The sequence below is a fragment of the Crinia signifera genome, chromosome 2 (assembly GCF_055691185.1).
Source record: "Crinia signifera chromosome 2, ASM5569118v1, whole genome shotgun sequence".
NCBI lineage: Eukaryota > Metazoa > Chordata > Amphibia > Anura > Myobatrachidae > Crinia > Crinia signifera.
Genome location: NC_139218.1, coordinates 101,473,950 through 101,493,474, shown reverse-complemented (window position 1 = coordinate 101,493,474; position 19,525 = coordinate 101,473,950). Strand labels below are relative to the sequence as shown.

The following is a 19,525-nucleotide window of genomic DNA, read 5'->3' as shown; positions in this document are numbered from 1 at the left end:
CCCCACAGACATGCTTAGAGCATAGCTGACTGCATGGTAGTTGCTACATCCAAGTGGGCTAAAGGATCTTTCATGCTCAGGGGAAGGAGCCAAGGCTAGTTAGGGAGGATAGGTCAGTACATTAAATTAAAGATGTCACCCCTCCTCCTAGAAGCAAGGCTCTGTATTTTAAGCGTCTCAAAAAAGAGTTGACCTGATTTCCACCATCTGCCTAATTGGAGAATTTATTAGAAATAGCATGCTTTCAACAGTCGAAACAGTTTCAACTTTCTAAGTTGTTGGCCTCCAAGGATAGATCAAAATGAGGGGTACTGTACTTCCACCAGTAGACACCCATGTGGCATGGTTACTACGCTCCTCTGTCCTTTCCATTCCAGATACATCCTTGCTGAAGGATCCTACTGATAGGAAGCTGGAGAATTTTCTTAAGTTTGTTCCTGAACTTCCCCAGCTGCAGGCTGGGTGGCCAAAGCAGTTTCATAATGGGCTGTCTCATTGTACCAGTCATTGAGAATTTCTAACACCTGTCCATAACATACAAAGGGCGAGCACTTACCTTTGGGAAGCTGCTATAGACTCAGTGGTATTATCTTCAAAGGTGTTTGCTTCTACGGTAGCAGCCGGATGCGCACCGTGGTTGAGATCCTGGCATGCCGAAAATAATTCCAAAAAGGCATTAGATGACCTAACCCTTTCAAGGAGATACTCTTTGATCCAGATCTATATAAAATTGTGACGAACCTAGCAGCCTCTAAAACTGCATTCTTAACCCTAACCTCTGCTCCTTCACGACTAAAAACTTTGTTTCGTTCTTTTCGGCCCCAGGGTAGAGTTAAGTCAGCCTTCCTCCAGGTTCCCCCTAGCACCCTAAGCCTTCCAAGCCCCGAGCCAAGCAGCCCTGGGCTACCAGATGCCGTGCTACAAGCAGCCAGAGAAGCCTACAGCCTGACGCAACAGGCCTCCACCTGAGGGACCCATCAGTGGGAGGCTGGATTCTGTCCTTTACTCCGCAGTGGTTGGCCAGGGATGTGGTTTCCCTTGGATACGCTGTGACGTTCTAGTGCTGTCCTCTGGAGATTCCTTTGCTTGGGTCTTCCACATGACCCTGCAAAAAATGGCAGCTTTGAACCATTCCATCTGCTCCCTACTGGACTCCAATGTTCTTGTTCCAGTCCCACAGGATCAGCGAAACCGGATGGTTAACATTTGACTAATCCACAACCTCAAGAAACTGAATGTGTAAGTTTGGGTGCCAAAGTTTCAGATAGTCTCTTTAGTCTATTACACTGACTCTGGAGCCAGGAGACTTCGTGGCATCTCTGGTCAACCAAGATGCATACTTGCATTTCTTGAGGTTTGCTCTCCAGGAGGATCACTTTTCATTCCAAGCGTTACTCTTTGGCCTGTCTACTGTCAAATTGATGGTAATTATGGCAGCACACCTCCACCAGCAAGGGGTTCGCATTGTGCCCTACCTCGATGATCTGCTATTGCAGGCTAGATCTCCAGAGCTGTTACAGGACCAATTGCAAATCACAATTGCTCTTCTACAGTTTCCTTGAATGCCCTCCCAAGTGATGCTGCACTTGGGGGCAGAGCTAGATTACTGCATGCAAAAGAATGTTCTTTCCCTCGAACAATATTCATTCTCTGCAGACCAGAATCAAGTCTAACAGAGAAAGTTGTGACCCAAAGGTCACTCCGTATCGCTAGTCATGCTAGATCTCAATCTTCAATCAGTTGTACCACACTCAATGTGTATAATCAAATCGTTCAAGACCCAATAAGCCAATTTATATGGCACCCACTTTGACTGTGCAGGATTTTGCTGCTTCTTACCTAGGGAGTGTAACCCCTTTTTTAAAGATAGAAACAGAGGGTTGTGTCAGAAACCAAAATATGGTGTCTGGCACTTTAAGAAGCGCAGTCTTGCTCAGTGTATTAAATGTCCATACGTGTTTAATACAAGGTATATCTCAATTAATTAAAACAACACATACAATGGAAATATCTTCCATACAATATAACAATTTATAACAATTGTGCACAATATAACAGACAGACAAGACATACAACATATAACACATATATTAAAAGTTAATAGTAACTAGGATTGCTGTTTTTTGAGTCAATCAATGGAGCATATATGAGGCTGTAAATTTTATCAATGAATTCTGTTAGAGGCAGTAGATAATTCTCATAGTTACCAGTCCTGCATACACTTGGGTCCTGTGGTTGTTGCGCTTTTATTAGGACATACACTCAGGTCAGTCTCTCCAAGTATTCACCAGAATTGCACTCCGGAAATATAGATATTGGGTGAACTTTTTCTGCTGGACCAGCCAGCTAGACGGTTTTTTTAATCCAAAGTGCCTTGCTGACCGGATGGAAGATGCAGGACCAGCGCATTAAAGGGCTCAAAAACGCGTTTCTCTGCCTTTCACTGTAATCGGCGGCTTCCTCAGCTCTCAGGACATCCGCTCAGGTGAATGGAAATTACACTCAGAGGTGTTCTGTTGGCTAACGTGTCTGTGTGGAGTACCTGACATTGACCTCATGGTGTCCCGTCGCAAGTTCCAAGAAACTGCTCCCGGACAAGAGACCCAGAAGCCTTCCTAGTGGATGCTCTCATGGCGCCATGGCTGTTTCACCTGGTTTACGCTTCTCCATTAAACTTATTATACATCTGATTGGCAAGTTCAAGCGAGAAGGTGGAGCCATGATTCTGGTGGTACCAGATTGGCCTCGCCGTGGTTGGTACGCAGATCATAAGTCTATCCATCAATGCTCCTCTGAGACTGCCTCTCAGACCAGATCTTCTGTCTGGGTCCATGCCTACATCCGGTCCCGGCCCAAGGGAATTCTCCACTATTGTCATTCATACTATGATCCAGGCCAGGAAACACTCCTCGGCCAGGATTTACCATCGCATTTTGAAATTTTATTTCTCTTGGTGCCAATCCAGAGGGTTCCAACCTTGCGTGTTCCGCTTATCTCGTCTGCTGGCTTTTCTTCAGGTGGGCTAAGAAGGTACAGGTCTCGGCTTTGTCAATATTTTTTCCAAAAAATACTACCGGTGTTGCACCCTCTTCCCAATTGCTCCCTGGTTCTTTGTGCTCTACAGGGGCCTCCCTTTGAGCATTTGGAGTAGGTAGACTTGAAGCTGCTCTCGTGAAAAGTTGCTTTTCTCTTGACTATATCTTTTGCCCGACAGCTGTTGTATCTTCGTGCATTGTCTTGGCGATCTCCTTTTCTAGTCTTTCATCCTGATAGAACAGCACCTCGTACTAAGTTGGATTACTTACCTAAGGTGGTCTCCAAGTTCTACTTTATGCATTTATTTACGTAGGACTAAGGAGGTCCGTAAGTTGGGTGCTTAATTTGTACTTTATGATTCTACAAAGCAGGGGTGGCTATGCTTGACGGTTCGTCAAGCTTACCTTTTGGCAAAACTTCTTCCTGGGAGAATTATTTCTCATTCCACTCAGTTGGTACTTCATGGGCAGCTAGCCGCAATGCATCAACTGTCCAGCTATGCAGGGCGGCTACTTGGTCTTTGGCCCAAACCTTTATTACGTTCTATGGATTTGACACATTTGCGTTGTCAAATGCTCAATTTGGTCAAAATGTCTTTGCCGCAGTCCAGGGGCATCCCCCGCCCTTGAGGGGACATCTTTAGGACATCCCAGCATATATATACTCCTGTGCCCCATACTGGATGAAAAAGAAAATAGGATTTATGGTCTTACCTTGATAAATCCCTGTCTTTGAGTCCATAGGAGGCAAAGGATGCCCTCCCATACGCACCTGACTTGTGGGCTTTTCTTCCTATTCAGGAAGTGATGATTTGCACGGCCTGTATGTCTATTTCTGGTGTATGTTTGGTCTTCCTTCTTCTCTGGCTCCTCTCCTGCCTTGGGCTTGCTAACAAAACTGGTGAGCTGGTGTCAGGGGCCGTGATATGTGGGAATGGGGAGGCAGGAGCATGCTGGGTAAAAATGTGGGTACTTGTGTAAAAGCACGGCTCAGGGCTACGCTACGTTTTCAGCGTAGGCTAAGCTACGCTGTCAGCGTAATCCAAAGGCTGCCTAGCATAGGCAGCGTAGTGACTCTGCTGTAGCCCAGCTCTGTCCATGGCAAGCCTAGTGAGTGCCTCTCACATATCTCCGGTAGAGGGGTTCATGCGGGCGGAGAGGCGCTCCAGCTGTCTGAGACGCAGGTGCATCTCAAATGGGCCTGCGTCTCAGTAATTACTGCAGCAGGGTACGGCAACCCTGCCCATGTTCGCTTCAGGGAGACAGGGTTTGGTAGCACGCGCGTATCGTGCACAAAGGGGGTTATGCGGGCGCAAGTGCGTCGTATGCACAATAAAGCAGGCATTTGCCAGTGCTCCATATTACATACTGGTGTAAACGCCTCCTTTTTCAAACCCCCACTATCCATGCAAGCGCACGCGTTACGCGTCCTCCCAACCTGTTCATACCCACACTATCCACGTCAGTGTGGAGTTGATTTTATAAAAAAGCAACTTAACAAAGTACAATAATATCAAATTATCAAGACCAAAGAAAATAATTCAACCGTTATTCTTCTAATTCTGCATTCACAGAAACTGCAGCAGTAGTTGAGTCTTGATAACTGCAGCAGTAGTTGCAGTTGTGTCTGCATCTGTGTCGTCTGCTTTGTCATCCTTTGGGAGCAGAGTAAGGGCATAAAGAATACAATGGAAAGTGTTTTCTGCGCCTACAGTTTTTTGGCAAATGAATTCCTGGAGATAGCAGTCCAGATTCTGACGCGCAGTGTCCCTTTGAAGTTTGTTATGCCACTTACACGATCCCCAAAGGCGTTCAATGTTTTGTGTGTGAACCCCAGTGTCCGGATCAACAAAATTATACCGGTGGTTCACGCATGGTGGTACCCTGCCTGCTCCAGCTGTTCGGTGTTATATGCACGCCAGCAATCCGAATATATAGTTGTCCCCGGTTCTATATATTGGTTGATTGCGGACATCAGGGTGCTGGCGTCACATCTTTCCACAGTGTTATGAAACAGTCACCGTTGTCTCCAGAAATGCCTCCAAACAGCCACTGTTGATGCAGCACTCGTCCGACTTGACTTTTCCTCTATACAAACAGACTCTTATCCACCTCCACTATTTTTCCCAGACCACCAATCCGGCGTTGGGGCTGCGACATTAAGTGCAGGCCTCCCGCATAAGGTACAGCACCGTGGTTCTATTCGACAACTGTAGTTGTCGCTCACACAAAAAGATATGCTTGTGAGCTCCTCCGCCCATGAATAAATAAATACAGATGAGGGTAAGAAATGCTACAGGACACCTCGGGAACCAATGTGCCGCACAGAGACTGTCCTTCTTACGGCAGGTTTTAATGTGGCAGTGCCACATGCGCACTCCTTCATACTCAAGTCCATTAACACAGGTTTGTGTCAGTGGCAGCAAATGGTGCTGCTGAAGAAAAGACACCGACTCCTCCTCTGTCTGCGGCAGGTTAAACATGCTGAGAGGTTCTATAGCTATTCCTAATGAACAGCGTCAGAAATAATGCAGTCACTTTACCTTCACCTCTGACTGATTATGGTAACTGCGTAACGCTGACTGACTACGCTGGCCGCGGGAACACTACGCTACTTCTGACAGGGACGCTGACTATGCGAACTTACGCTAAGTGGCCGCAAGAATACTACGCTACTTCTGGCTGGCTACGCTGGCCGCGGGAACACTACGCTACTTCTGACAGGGACGCTGACTATGCGAACTTACGCTAAGTGGCCGCAAGAATACTACGCTACTTCTGGCTGGCTACGCTGGCCGTGTGAACACTATGCTGATTCTGATAGGGATTCTGTGTGGTCCTCATCATTAGCTTTAGTCATTTTTTAGCTGCATATATTTAGGCATATTTTGTTTTTACTTGCAGACTTTCTTAAATATGTTTGTGGACAGCAATCAGGATGCAAGGCGGCGGTCGGTTAATGAGGATGACAACCCGCCATCGCCTATTGGAGGAGATATGATGGACTCCTTATTGTCCCAGTTTCAGCCTCAGGCACAGCAGGTAATAAAAGAAACTGCCATGGCTGAATGACTGCTGATATGATTTAAAAGTTTTGTGCACTGTGTATACACTGAATAAGGAACTTGGTTCACCTATGGGTAGATATGATTGTTGCTTTGTTTTACTCCTTTACAGTTTGCAAAACAGTCTGCTGCATCGGGTGCTTATCCACTTACATCGCCGCCATCTTCGTACCACAACGCTGTTACACCATCTCCAGTAATGATGCACTCACAGTCACCAGGTGAGATCTCACGTCTCCTCTTTCTTATTACATACACTGAGGACAATTACTATCCTACTTTGTGTGTCATGGTACAGGTACTGTTCAGTGCTGCTGTTGCTGAGGTGTGGACAGCTAGTTCAGGACTGTAGAATGGGAAACTGGTTCACTTTTAGCCGAGTTACAATGCAAGAGGTTAAAGTAGTGTAGTATAAATTGCAGGTGATCCACTAATGGCGTGTAAGGAAAATATGTGATCAAGAAACCAGAACTTGAACATATACCTGAGAGAACATGATAAAGGATGTGCCCAACATAATCCGAGGGAGTCCACTGTGAGGGGCCTTGGTATGGATTTGAAGGCAGTAGTAGAATGTGGATTATTGGGTTGTTAAGATATTGTAGATGTTGGAATGAGGTATATTGCTTTACTCCAAAAGGCAGTCCTGCTAAATATTCTGCCTTGTTTATCAAAGAGGAGCTTCTTCCCCCTCTTATTATATGTGCATTGAGTTTTAACGTAACCTGGAGCAGGAGCTTGCTAGTGGGGTTTAAAAAAAAATGTTTATGCTTGATCTTGTGTGTTTATCTGCAAATCATATAAGCAAAATCGATTGCATTTCCTTATTTGCTAGGGATTAAAAACTGATGTAATTTGCCACAGATCATTGGTGGGTTCTTGCTGAAAATTACCGCATTTATTAGAGATGGTTTTCATCTTTTAAACTGAACCAGCCATTGAGTTGTCAAATGCAGATCCTGCAGTAAAAACTACTCCGTTTTTAATTGCAGCACATATTCTTGGGTAAAAAAAGGTGTGGGGACACATCCAACATTAAAACAAGCATTAAGCCTTAAAGCAGTAATGGCTAACCTTAACAATCGGGCTGTTGTTGAACTACATATCCCAGCATGCCCTGCTACAGTTTAGCTATTTGGCCGTGCCAAAACGGATGCAGGGCTTGCTGGGATTTGTAGTTCATCAACAGCTGGAGTGTCAAGGTTAGCCATCAATGCCTAAAAGCATAGTGTTGTGGTAGAATAATCTGGGGGACAAAGGAAGAGTACCCCTGACACTACTAGTGCCACTGTAGCAGGGAGGAACTCACAGCATGGGTTTGTGCAGCCATAGTGCCAGCCGGTTCTATCCTGGTTAGCATGGGGATGTATTCCCTAGGTTGAAATCCAAGCAGTTCTGCAAACCAGTCCCTTGACAGTCTCACTCATCACTGCTCTTTCCAAGGACCGTGCATCCAGCATCTTGTACTTTTATATAAGACATGGTATCCAGTTGATAAAGATAACAGTAAGAAGAGTCAGTAGGTCGACAGGGTGAAATGGTTGACTTGACAATAGTACACACACGCACGCACACACGCGCGCGCGGTTGATACAAGATCTTTTTTAAATAAAGTTTTTTTTTAATCAATTTTATTTACTTGAACACAAAACATACAGGTGCATACAGAATAAGACAATACAAATCATGACCGCAAAGCCACCCATGAAAACATGTGGGATTGCTCAGTGGGGTCCAAATCTATATATACTCCCCATTTTCAATGTCTGGAAGCATGGCCCTCCTACCCAAATATAGCATTTAAAGTAAAGTTGCCTTGACAGCAGATAGGAAAGGAGATGTCTTTGTCCAGCAACGTAGAATAATTTTCCTGGCCATCATCACGACAATAGTCAAGATGGCCCTTTACATCCCAGTTAGAAAAGTTAGCTATAAGCATAGCGAGTGAGTCAAGGACACAGTGTTTAATCGTGGGAAGGCAGTGTCCTGCCTGAAGATACTTAAAAAACTCTCCACGTGGTAGAGAATACTTGGTAGCTAGATCCTGATATAACAAATTCCACCTCACATGACCAGAGTTCAGCAGACCCGGCTTAAAATTTGGGTTGCCCCATAATGGAGCATGTCTAGTTCAGTGGTATCGGTGACCCAGTTTCTTGTTGTTCACAAGTATCAACAAATAAAATGTTAGTCAACACTGGTGGGGGTAAATCAGAACGTGGGACGCGTATAAGGGCAGCAGGAGCATAGGGGTCATTCACGTCTTCCTCAAGGGATTGGTGTGTGTATAAAATTCCGTACCATGAAACCAATCCATTATATATCTTGTAAACACCTAATGAGTAAAAGCTAAAACGTTGGGTATGCCTAGACCCTAAGCCTTCTTGGAGTATAATTTACACCTAGAGATGGGGGCTTACTACCCGAAGGTCAAAAAGCCTGCAGTGAGCTTCTTAATATCAGACTTAGAGAGCTTAATGGGGAGCATTTTAATGCAGTATGACAATTTGGGGAAAATAATACACTGTAAAACAGCAGCCTTCCCCAACAATGATAAGGGAAGAGATCTCCGTACTTCCAGTTGTTCCAAAACTTCAAAACAATAGTACAAAATGAAGATGATACAGGTGTGATAACAAATTAGGTATGTGAATACCCGGATATTTTATGGACTGAGAAGTAATCCTAAACTGACCGAGCAGCGGTACCGGTGTGGAAGCCAGGGATGTCCCAGAGACCAGCAGAATTTCTGACTTATGGACATTAGTTCTGTAGCCTGCAAAAAAAAAAAAATCATGCACCATGTCCAAAATACTGGAGATAAAGCGGTAACTAAATTATAAACAAATGTCGTTGGCAAACAGGCACACCTTAAGCATGGTGCTGCCAACACTAATGCCCGTGAATGACTGGTTATTTCACAGAGCAATAGCCAAAGGCTCCAAAGCGAAAGTAATGGGGACAGAGGGCACCCCAAAATTTTTTTTTATTGAGAACAGTAACCTTGATTGAAGTATGGCAAGCTTGTAAAGGTACATGTTTCCAATATTTTGGCTCAGATATGGTGAAACATACAAAATGGCTCCAAAAAAACATGACTACCATTGTCATGTCAACCTTTCGCGCGTTGACTGTTTTTACTCTCTCGATCTTTTTTTATGTCGACCATTTCGGGGCCAACCTTTTGACTTTAGATATGCATAACCAGATACATCAAATATTCTCAGTGGTTTCTTCTCCTTTGCCACCTGCATACCATACAGACCTGGTAGACTGCCTGCACTGAAGTGTTCTTATATTTCCTTCTTCAGGAAACTTGCAGAGTTCACCTAGTGGTGCACTCAGAGCACCTTCCCCTGCTTCTTTTGGTCCCACTCCATCTCCTTCATCCCTAGGAATTACTATGGTTCCAACTTCAAACTTTGCTAGCCCTCATGGTGAGTATACGGTACAGTCTTCATTTCATAGTAAAATAATTAATTTGGAATTATTATTTTATTTTTTTCAGACCACTTTTAAATAACCCTGTGATTATAAAATCTAACCTGTTTTTCTTATTTTCAAAGTGTAATCTAGCCATTAGAATATGACCATTACTTTAGTTTTTAGTGCTCAAGTAATATTAGCAGAAACCAAAATGTTTACAGTGTTTATGTATCATTTGTAAACTAGAGTTGACATCTCCTGTATATCATATTATTGTCATTAAAACAGATAAATTTGCCAAGTTCACCATTTGCGAATGTCAGAAATAAAACCTTTTAGTTTATTTTCAAACAGAGTAATCTTGTAGAATATTGGATTTGGCATGGAGTCCGTCACAAAGGGGAGACCGTTAACAAGGAAACTCACTGTAGTGATATATTGTACACATGGCTAATATGATTTATAGGTAGATTTTTAAGCATTATTGCAATCGCTCATCATCCAATTAGTACTTTTCAATCATTTAAAAATAACCTGCATGTTAAAAATTAAAAGAAACAATCTCTTGGCCTCCTAAAGTATGGGGGAAAGGTTTGTGTATGCTGCTTATTCTCTTACCTCCCTCTTTACATAAGGGAGCAATAACATTGTTTTAATTAAATATTGTGTTTTTCTATATTGTATTTTAAAATCCAGGTGTTTTGTCCAATAAATCTCTTTAATGTGATTAGCTAGTTCCAGGCATATTCAGAAAGTTATGTGGCACACTTGTTGGAAATACAGGATTCGTATTCATTCTAGCACCATGAACTCTACAAAGTCTATGCAGTTCCTCTTTCCAGCCTTGGGTGTCACTGTCTGCTTTGGTGCTTTAAGTACAGTCTGGTTTGTATTGAGATATACACCAGGCGTGCTAGAAACACCACAGCAGACCGGAAAGAGGAACTGCACAGGTTTTGAAAGGTGCAGGGTGCTAGAATAAACCCTACAATATGATTGGTTTGACTGGAAGCTATGCTGACCTTAAACATATACATTATATAATTAATTTTCTATAGCTTGCTTCCAAGAGCCTTGCATTGAAGAATTCAGTTTGTGCCTAGTTTAAAGGAAACCATTTGATAGACCTGTTTTGTACACCAATATCTGCCACCTTTGTCTTCTCGGTTTCTTTCGGCTTTTCTAAAGGTACAGTAGCCATAGACTAGACCAGTGGTTCCCCACCGTGGTCCTCAAGTACCAATAACAGTCCAGGTTTTTATGATCACCCAGCAGGTGCACTGTGTATTACCAAAATCCACAGATGACCAGGAAAACATGAACTTTTGGGGGTACTTGAGGACAAGGGTTAGGGACCGCTGGACTAGACCAACTAAATAGTGACTACAAATACAACAGACCTGCCAAATTCTTGTAAAAATTCTGTGGTGTTACTTAATTAGGCGGACAGTCTGCTTACTTATAACTGTTAAAAGTAAGGTGTATATAAATGAAAGGTCTGGTAACTTATATTTTATTTAAACTGTGGGACACTTGTTCCCTATCTAAAAAAATGGCAGTTGGGTGTAATAAGCTAATATCCCAGCAGTGGTCATCATGCAAAATGATCAGCCATTATTGCATGTACATATACAATATAGACAAATGGATATGTGTGGGTATTCAGTGAAAAATATATGTAATAAAAGATCTCTCTAAAACATAATCGTTCTATGGTAACTAGGTAAGTTGTGCTAGAGAACAAATACTGTATACCAGTGATGGCTAACCTTGACACTCTAGCTTTAGTTGAACTACACATCCCAGCATGCCCTACATCATTTTTAGCATAGCAAAACTGTAGCAGAGGCTTCTGGGATGTGTAGTTCAACAACAGCTGGAGTGTCAAGGTTAGCAATCAACAATTTCATGTTTCTCAAACCAAGACTTCAACATGTCTAGCATTGTAACCTAGAAAAAAATGCACCACTGTTTGAAAGAGATGCTCATACATCATGGAACCATGCATTTAGGATTATAGGCTGTTTTGGCATAGTAATGTAAAGTAATTGATTTGACCTTAACATTTATTTACAAGCATACAATTTCTATGGTATAAGAATCATGACACAATTATTTTTGACCTTTCTAGTGCTGTTGTCAAATCATAAGTTTGGTAGTTGAAGCTCAACTATGGATGTTGGATTTCTGTGTCTTTTTGTTAGATTACGTTAGTTGAGGTTGAAAAAAGACCATACGTCCATCAAGTTCAACCTTTTTGGTTACCAATTATCAAGACTAATGTTCTCGATATAATAGATTGAGATTATACTGTAGTACTACTTTTGCTGCAGTCATGATTTGTAGAACCAGTCCTCTTCAGTATTCGGTGCTCATGCTTACTTAGTGTTTGTTTGTAACTGCTACACCTCCAAAGCTGGGTATACTCTGGAGCTATGTTGAGCCAATTTACCATTTTGTAAAAGCAAATAGCCCACATCACGCAACAGTGTGTAGGGGGGATTGTACAGTCCTGCAGATGCTAGCAAAAGTTGCTAGTTTTAATGCACTGCATATCACACAGCATTATAATTAGCAACATTGTTTATGCTAATGAAGGACGGATCATGTTCAGCCCATCATGAAACTAATTATAGTGTGTACAGGCAATCCCTGCTCAAATCAGTGATGTCTTCACATGTTTTGTCATAGCTTTAAAAACTGTTGCTCTGGATATATGTAAAAATTGTGGATCAATGATTGGTGCTGCCCAATGATCGTTGCATCCTGTTGCCGTAGCAGCAGTGTCGGGGGAATCACAGGTTTATGGGCCCCAAAACGTTGTAGAAAATCAGATTCCTTGTACTTCCACATAAACCGTTATTTGAACGCTTACTCAGCACAATCTCTGATGCATTGTAGCTACAAAACAAGAAAATAAAAAATCATTGTAAAATGTACCCTTTTCTTGTTTTTGTTTTTTTACTCATCCACATCCTGCAAAAAATAAATAAAAAATAAGCCCATCATATTGCACGGTGCCTCCAATTGGCTGATTTGCTTGGTGGCCCCAACTGTGACCCAAATCTGACCCACTGTGTGCTGCTTAATAAGCAGTTAATATGTGTGCACTGTCATCTTAAAATAGATTGGAATTGTTAGTAGAAATAAAAATATGATCCTGTACAGATGTAGCCACGCTCATCTTTGCTGCATTATGGCTCCTCGTGCCTGTTTGGCGCACCAAAGTTGTAGTCACTATGCCGCATAATTGCTGCTGAATGTGTTTCCATGAGAGTGAATTTTAAGGACGAGCGTGGTGACAGTACCACGCTGATTGCCATGTCAACGATGAGCATAGCTACATCTGTAGAAGATTGTTGCTATTTTTCCAGTTTGGTGCTAGTTGCAAATTGAGTGGTATGCAATAAAAAAAATGGGCCTTTTGTCTTTATAAGCTTCTACAGAAGTGTCAAATATAAAAGAGATTATCTGAATGCTTACCCATATGTTTTGATTCAGCTGTATGGTGTGCCAACAGCTATCAGGACTTATGTCCAGGCACATAGATGGACAAGATGCCCTAATTTAGACCCTGGAGTGAGAGAGAAGTACTTCCTGGCTTAGTGCAGTTGTAGAATAACCTCTTCTACAGGCAGATAGTGGTGATCTTAGGTCATCATCCACCCGTGTTTACCAACATGCCCAGTAATTATTTTGTTTTATTATGCATCAGACATTTTTGGGTCACATGCTGCTATATAAAACCAATTATCAGATTTTGGCTGCAGCATTAGCATAATCCAGAGGAAAATAAAACCATTGCTTAATATTTGAAATTCAGCTTATCAGTGGGAAAACTGTACCTTTTTGTTTTACTCGGCACAAATCAGCTGACCTACATTGTTTTGACAAAATTTTATTTATCCGTGTACTTTCCCTTTAAGTCAATATTGACAGTAGAGGTAATTTGGTAAATTTTCATTTTGCAACCTGCACAGGTACATTAGACCCTAGTTCTCCGTACACCATGATGTCACCCAGCCAACGTGCAGGGAATTGGCCAGGGTCTCCTCAAGTGTCTGGTCCTTCTCCAGCAGCTCGCATGCCTGGAATGTCACCAGCAAATCCATCTCTTCACTCTCCTGTCCCTGACGTGTCTCACTCCCCTCGAGCTGGAACAAGTATGTTGTGGTTCCAATCATGCTCTCATTTAGTGATTATAGAATACAGAACTATTGCATATTTCATTTTTTTTTTTTTGCTAAATATTTTTGCTTTTGATTCTAGCAAATGTAAAAGCATTTATCGCTTCACCCAAAATGTATTCACAGTGACAGGAATTGATCACAGATTGAACAAGTCCAGAAAACTTTTAAAAAACGAAGCCCACAATAGAGTGAAATTCCGACTTATTTTAGAAAAAATCATGGTAGTGTTCTATATTTTTCATGAGCTGTTTTATCGTGAAATATATAAATAGGCCCAAAAGGTGAACAAAGACAAAATTAGATATAGCAAATCAAAAGATCGCTATGAAGTTGCCACCATATATTTCATTAAATACTTAACAACTGGTAAATATATAACTTCTTTATCTGTGATCAGTGCCAATGTTTGGAGCGAACTAAATGTTAGGAATAGTCTCTTCCATTTTGCTACTTTGAATATTGACTGAAGACTGTGTGGTATCACCAGCATGTTCTCTACAGCACATGCCACAGGATCAAGCCGCTTTATTATTCTCCATGCATTGTTTTGTTGTAAGCTGGAGCCAAGCCATGTAAGTAGCAGAAAATAATAAGTTTCATCAGAATTACACATTTTGTTCAATCTTTATTTTTTTTAGGCTCTCAGTCAATGCCGACAAATATGCCTCCACCTCGCAAGCTACCTCAGCGTTCTTGGGCTGCATCCATCCCTACAATCCTCACGCACAGTGCCTTGCACGTTCTCCTGTTACCTTCTCCTACACCTGGGTTAGCACCAGCACTGGCGGGAAGCTACCTGTGTTCTCCTCTTGAAAGGTTTCTTGGCTCTGTTAATATGAGGCGGCATCTTCAAAGGATAATCCAGCAGGAGACTGTACGTACAGAATTTTAATGTAATTTAAACTTTATTTGCACGTAAATATTTTCAGTTACCCAGATTTGAAAATAACACCTGAGTTGATTAAATAGTCACCTAGAGCACCGTTTGTCTGGTTGGGTGATGGCCTCCCATGTAGTCAGTGTTTAATTGAATCACCTTTCTCTGTCCACATTTGATCAACCCCAATCAGATGTGACTCAGATTCTGCAGTCTTTTTTTTTTTTTTTTTGCTGATATATCCTCATGCTACATAGACAGTTGGTTCTAAAATCACCTATTTGACTGGCAAAATACCTATTCAATTGGTTGCTTATATTTTGTAAAATAACGGCAATATTTCTGTTCTGTAATAACTTGTGGATTTGTTGTTTATTCTAGCTGCAGCTCATAAACTCGAATGAACCAGGCGTAATAATGTTCAAGACCGATGTTCTGAAGTGTCGGGTGGCTCTTAACCCCACTACAAATCAGACTCTGCAGTTGAAAGTGACTCCTGAGAATGCTGGCCAGTGGAAGCCAGAAGAACTTCAAGTCCTGGAGAAGTTCTTTGAGACGAGGGTATGGGTTTCAATGTTTTTATAGCACACAATGATGTTACATTTATTGTATCCCACACAGAAACTGTGAGAAATAGAAAAACCCCAGACACACATTTTAATAGTTAATTTGCTGACTCCAGCAGTAGCCATAATAATTGTTATATCTATTATATAATGAATTTCTGCTGTTGGCTTATACTTGTATGGGATTAGTAGGATCCAAATTTGAAACTAAACATGGGTGAAATAAAATTTCAAAACTCGATTTGTGTGTTTGCACAGATCCCTAGTCTATGGCCAGTTATGCCCCCTATACAGTCCGTGACATGTCCAGTTACAATGATTTGAGTAAAAGTAAATGGAACTTTTTGTTTCAGGTAACTACAATGAGTTAATTCTGCACTAGACAGTAATTGAGCTCTATGGTGTCATTACAATGTGAATAACTAACCACCTTGGAAACTGCCCATAGAAAATAATAGCTATGCTAACATAAAGGGCAAAATGTAATGGGGTGTGAGAATCAAAGTGTGAGATTTTTATTTAAAGCGACAATAAATTACATGGCAAATTAACCTGGTTTAGCAGTGTAAATGATTGCTGCTTTAAAAATATTGGATAACTCCCAAAATCTCTAACTTTCTGTTTCTCACACCCTATTACGTTTGTCCCAAAGTGTTTAGTTTCCCTGGTTACTATTTACCAAAGCTCGTCTGACCCCCTTTCATTTAGTATTGTCCAAATTCCTATTCTTTCTGTTTGTTGCAGTGTAAGGTGCATAGGGTGCCTGTAAACCTATGCTTCAGTCTGTACTCGAAAATATTGAATGAACGCTTGACTTCTTTATTACAATTTTTTTTTCCTTTTATCTTTACTATTCTCTTTTAGGTTGCGGGTCCGCCATTCAAAGCAAATACCCTAATAGCTTTTACAAAGCTTTTAGGTGCACCAACACACATCCTCAGAGACTGCGTGCACATAATGAAACTAGAGCTGGTAAGAACATATGTAATGGGTTGCATGTTAAAATAGATTGGAAGCAAAATGTTTGTAATATTTCTAAAGGTTTTTGTAATATGCTATTGTCACACATTTCCATATGGACACATCCATCCTCTAAATTCCTGCAATGATCAGCACTCTGTATAGGGTGCAGTGTTATGAGGTACTGTTGGGCAGGGATAGGCTAGAGGTGTGCAGGTGAACTAGGACATAGCTTGTTCAGAGAGCCTCTCTGGAGATTTTAACAGAATAACTGGAATTACTTTCCTTCACTCTCTAATCCAGAATTCTCATTGCTGAGGTGCTGTGAAACCAAGCTTTCCTTTAACCACTGGGTCACTACACAAGTTTATTTGACTTGCCTTATCTACTTAATTGATTTCGTTTTGTTATCTTATTTATCTGGAGTTTAGTACAATGGGGTATAAACAGGTGATTAGCGGAGCCGGGCACTTTCCAGACCAGTTTTAGAAATGTGCCCCAGAGTTTATATATTTATTTTTTGTTTTTAATTTCTTTAACATTTACTTATCAGCAACCGGCTGGCAGTTAGCCAGCCTGCTCAGAGGAAGTTGCCGGGGCGGCCTAATCCCACCCTGCGGGGAAGGTGCCCGGGTCCCTGGCTGCAGGTGCATCCCTGCATGGATCTGTGATGGGAATTCCACTTTTAAATTGTCGGCTGCACCCACTTCTCCTTCGGATGAAATTCTGAGGTCGAACCTGTGGTGCCTGTGGTTTCAGAGGCTGAGGAAGATCCTTGGCCCCAGCCTCATACACAGAATCTGAGAATACTTCCATGCCCTTTGCATGAAGGGCTTCTCTCTCACACTGAGACCACAGATTAGGAGCGGGTTGCCAGGAGTTTTGATCAGTTTGGGACCAGACCTGCTAGGATGTGTGGGGCAGACATTTTAAGGAGCCCCTGGACTCTTCCACCTTAAATGCCTGCTTTTGCTGCTGGTTCTGGCATCTGCTAGGTGAGTGTCTGAGTTGGGAGCTCTGCTGTGTCATTCTCCTTATCTCATTTTTCATGAGGCCAAGGCAGAGCTTTGTACTCGTTCGGTCTTTGCCAAAAGTTGTTTCTGCATTTCACATCAACCATTTGTTGTTCCGGTTTTACCTGATGATTCTCCAACCAATCGGTCTCCATTTGTGTCTAGAACAGCTACATTGTGAAAGATTGATTCCCTGTTTGTGCTTTATGATGTGCATAAACAAGACTGGCTGGCCTTAAAACAATCTGGCTCGTTGGATACATTTGGCTATACATCAGGCATATATTACAGCTTCCTCTTGGGCGGCTGCTTGGGGGCTGTCTACTTTGCAGTTGTGTCGCGCAGCGACCTGGAGGGTCAGACTTTTGTTACGTTGTATTTGCAGGATCCTGAGCACTCTCCCACGCTGAAGGCTCTGGGACGTCCCCATAATACTGAACTCCAGCATCTTCTATGATTGAAAGCAAAAACAGGAATTTTGTATTCACCTATTACATACTTTTCTCTGATTCCACACTACATCTCCTCCTTTTGTCGTTCGTGTTGCGGTCTCTACTCTGGCACAGTTTAACTGGTCTGGGGAGGAGCCAGTCACATACAATTTAAAATTTTAAAGCACCTGGGCGTGCTGATCACCCATTTATACCCCATTGTACTGAAATGCAGTGTGCACTATCGAATCAGAGAAAGGGATTTATCAGTGAGTACCAAAATCCTTTTTTTTTTTTCTTCTGTTCATACTTATGACCATACTAACTATTTTTCCTAAAAGTTCCCAGATCAAACAACGCAGTTGAAATGGAATGTCCAGTTTTGCCTAACTATCCCTCCGAGTGCTCCACCAATAGCCCCTCCAGGGACTCCTGCTGTTGTGCTTAAATCTAAAATGCTGTTTTTTGTAAGTATTCGTAAACATGTGTTTGCTGCACAAAAAAGTGTAAAATTCATATTTGCAGACCTGGTAATAAGAGTTATTTCAAGCAATTAACACATTGCCTATAGTTCTAGACTGGGTTAGGTTAACAAAGTGAAATAATTATGGGTTTAGTAATAATAGACATGGACTACTAGATAACCAGTGGTTCCCAAACTGGGTGCTGTTGGGCACTTACAGGTTTGCCACAAGTTGGTGGTCCAATACCAAATCATACTATTTATGGTGCGTTTGATAGACCTGTGCTGGTCATGCCAATCATAAAATGTGAATAAACAGAAGTCACAACCACATAACTGAATCAGAGGGTGACACATCAGCACAATAAGAAACTTTTGGCCTAGGGGTGCCATGAAAACAAAATGCTGATACTTTTGGGTGATGCAAAGGTTTGAGAACCACTGGAATAACCATATTCTATTACCATTCAATGAATAGAAATAATTGCGACAAGATGTGTGAAAGTCAAATATTCTTATTAACTCAAGTAACCAGCAGCACATGATTCAGCACTGTTTTTTTTTGGGAAAAAATTATTTTAGTTGTAATATTGTATTTATATTGTGTTCATAGCTTCAGCTAACCCAAAAGACTTCGGTACTACCAGAGCCAGTCAGTATAATTGTACCCATCATCTATGACATGGCATCAGGCACAACCCAGCAGGCAGACATTCCCCGACAGCAGAACTCCTCCGTTGCAGCTCCACTTATGGTCAGCAACATTCTAAAGAGGTTCGCAGAGATGAATCCACCACGTCCAGGTGAGCCATTATCAGTATCCAGGGATTCACCCCTGTTAACTTGAAAATATTCAGAACCGTATAAAGCTCATAGGGCTTATTTAGTTTGTCTATATTTCTTACATGACCTGTAAATAAATAATTTTCTGTATAATTCCATGAGCTAAGTCTTTGCCTGTTTTGTAAGGGAAGACTATATAATTAGTGATGGCTGTATAAATATTCTTTGTCCTCTGATGATCAAGTACAGCATAATTTATTAACCCGATATAGGGAAAACCTACTAGATTTTGTACTAGTCAGTTCAGAGATTTCAGTGTATAAGTTGCCATAGAAATGTGGATACTGTATAGTTACCATATATACTTGAGTATAAACCTACTTTTTCAGAACATTTTTTATGTTGAAAAAGCCCCCCTCGGCTTATACTCGAGTGAGGGTCTCGCTTGAGTCAATACGTTTTCCCAGTTTTTTGTTGTAAAATTAGGTGCCTCGGCTTATATTCAGGTCAACTTCTACTCGAGTATATACGGTAATTATCCACTAATAGCATACTTTCAAACGGCTATACACAACTACTGCTTACCTTCAAATGAAACAATCTGTCAATCTCCTAGAGCTCACTCTGCTAACTTTACAAAGTTAGGGGGTAGATGTATGAAGCAGTGATAAGGGAGGAGAAGTGATAAAGTGCCTGGTACTTTATCACTGGCCAAT

The 19,525-nt window shown here is 41.7% G+C and overlaps 1 protein-coding gene and 1 long non-coding RNA gene across 3 annotated transcripts in view; both read left to right on the top strand.

Moving 5' to 3' along the window:
• Window positions 1–19,525, top strand: part of LOC146058802 (uncharacterized) — a 780,737-nt gene that overhangs the window by 75,878 nt on the left and 685,334 nt on the right. The gene's annotated exons all lie outside the window — the stretch shown is intronic.
• The window catches only part of MED14 (mediator complex subunit 14), a 61,961-nt gene that overhangs the window by 41,035 nt on the left and 1,401 nt on the right, over window positions 1–19,525 (top strand). Inside the window, exons 22-30 of one of the 2 annotated variants that reach the window (XM_083172631.1) lie at window positions 5,940–6,077; window positions 6,213–6,321; window positions 9,412–9,537; window positions 13,507–13,689; window positions 14,355–14,590; window positions 14,975–15,154; window positions 16,024–16,131; window positions 17,905–18,030; window positions 18,640–18,829. In XM_083172631.1, the coding sequence (XP_083028757.1) occupies window positions 5,940–6,077; window positions 6,213–6,321; window positions 9,412–9,537; window positions 13,507–13,689; window positions 14,355–14,590; window positions 14,975–15,154; window positions 16,024–16,131; window positions 17,905–18,030; window positions 18,640–18,829 (1,396 nt within the window). The remainder of the gene's footprint in view (window positions 1–5,939; window positions 6,078–6,212; window positions 6,322–9,411; window positions 9,538–13,506; window positions 13,690–14,354; window positions 14,591–14,974; window positions 15,155–16,023; window positions 16,132–17,904; window positions 18,031–18,639; window positions 18,830–19,525) is intronic. The other variant, XM_083172632.1, reaches the window with a different exon arrangement.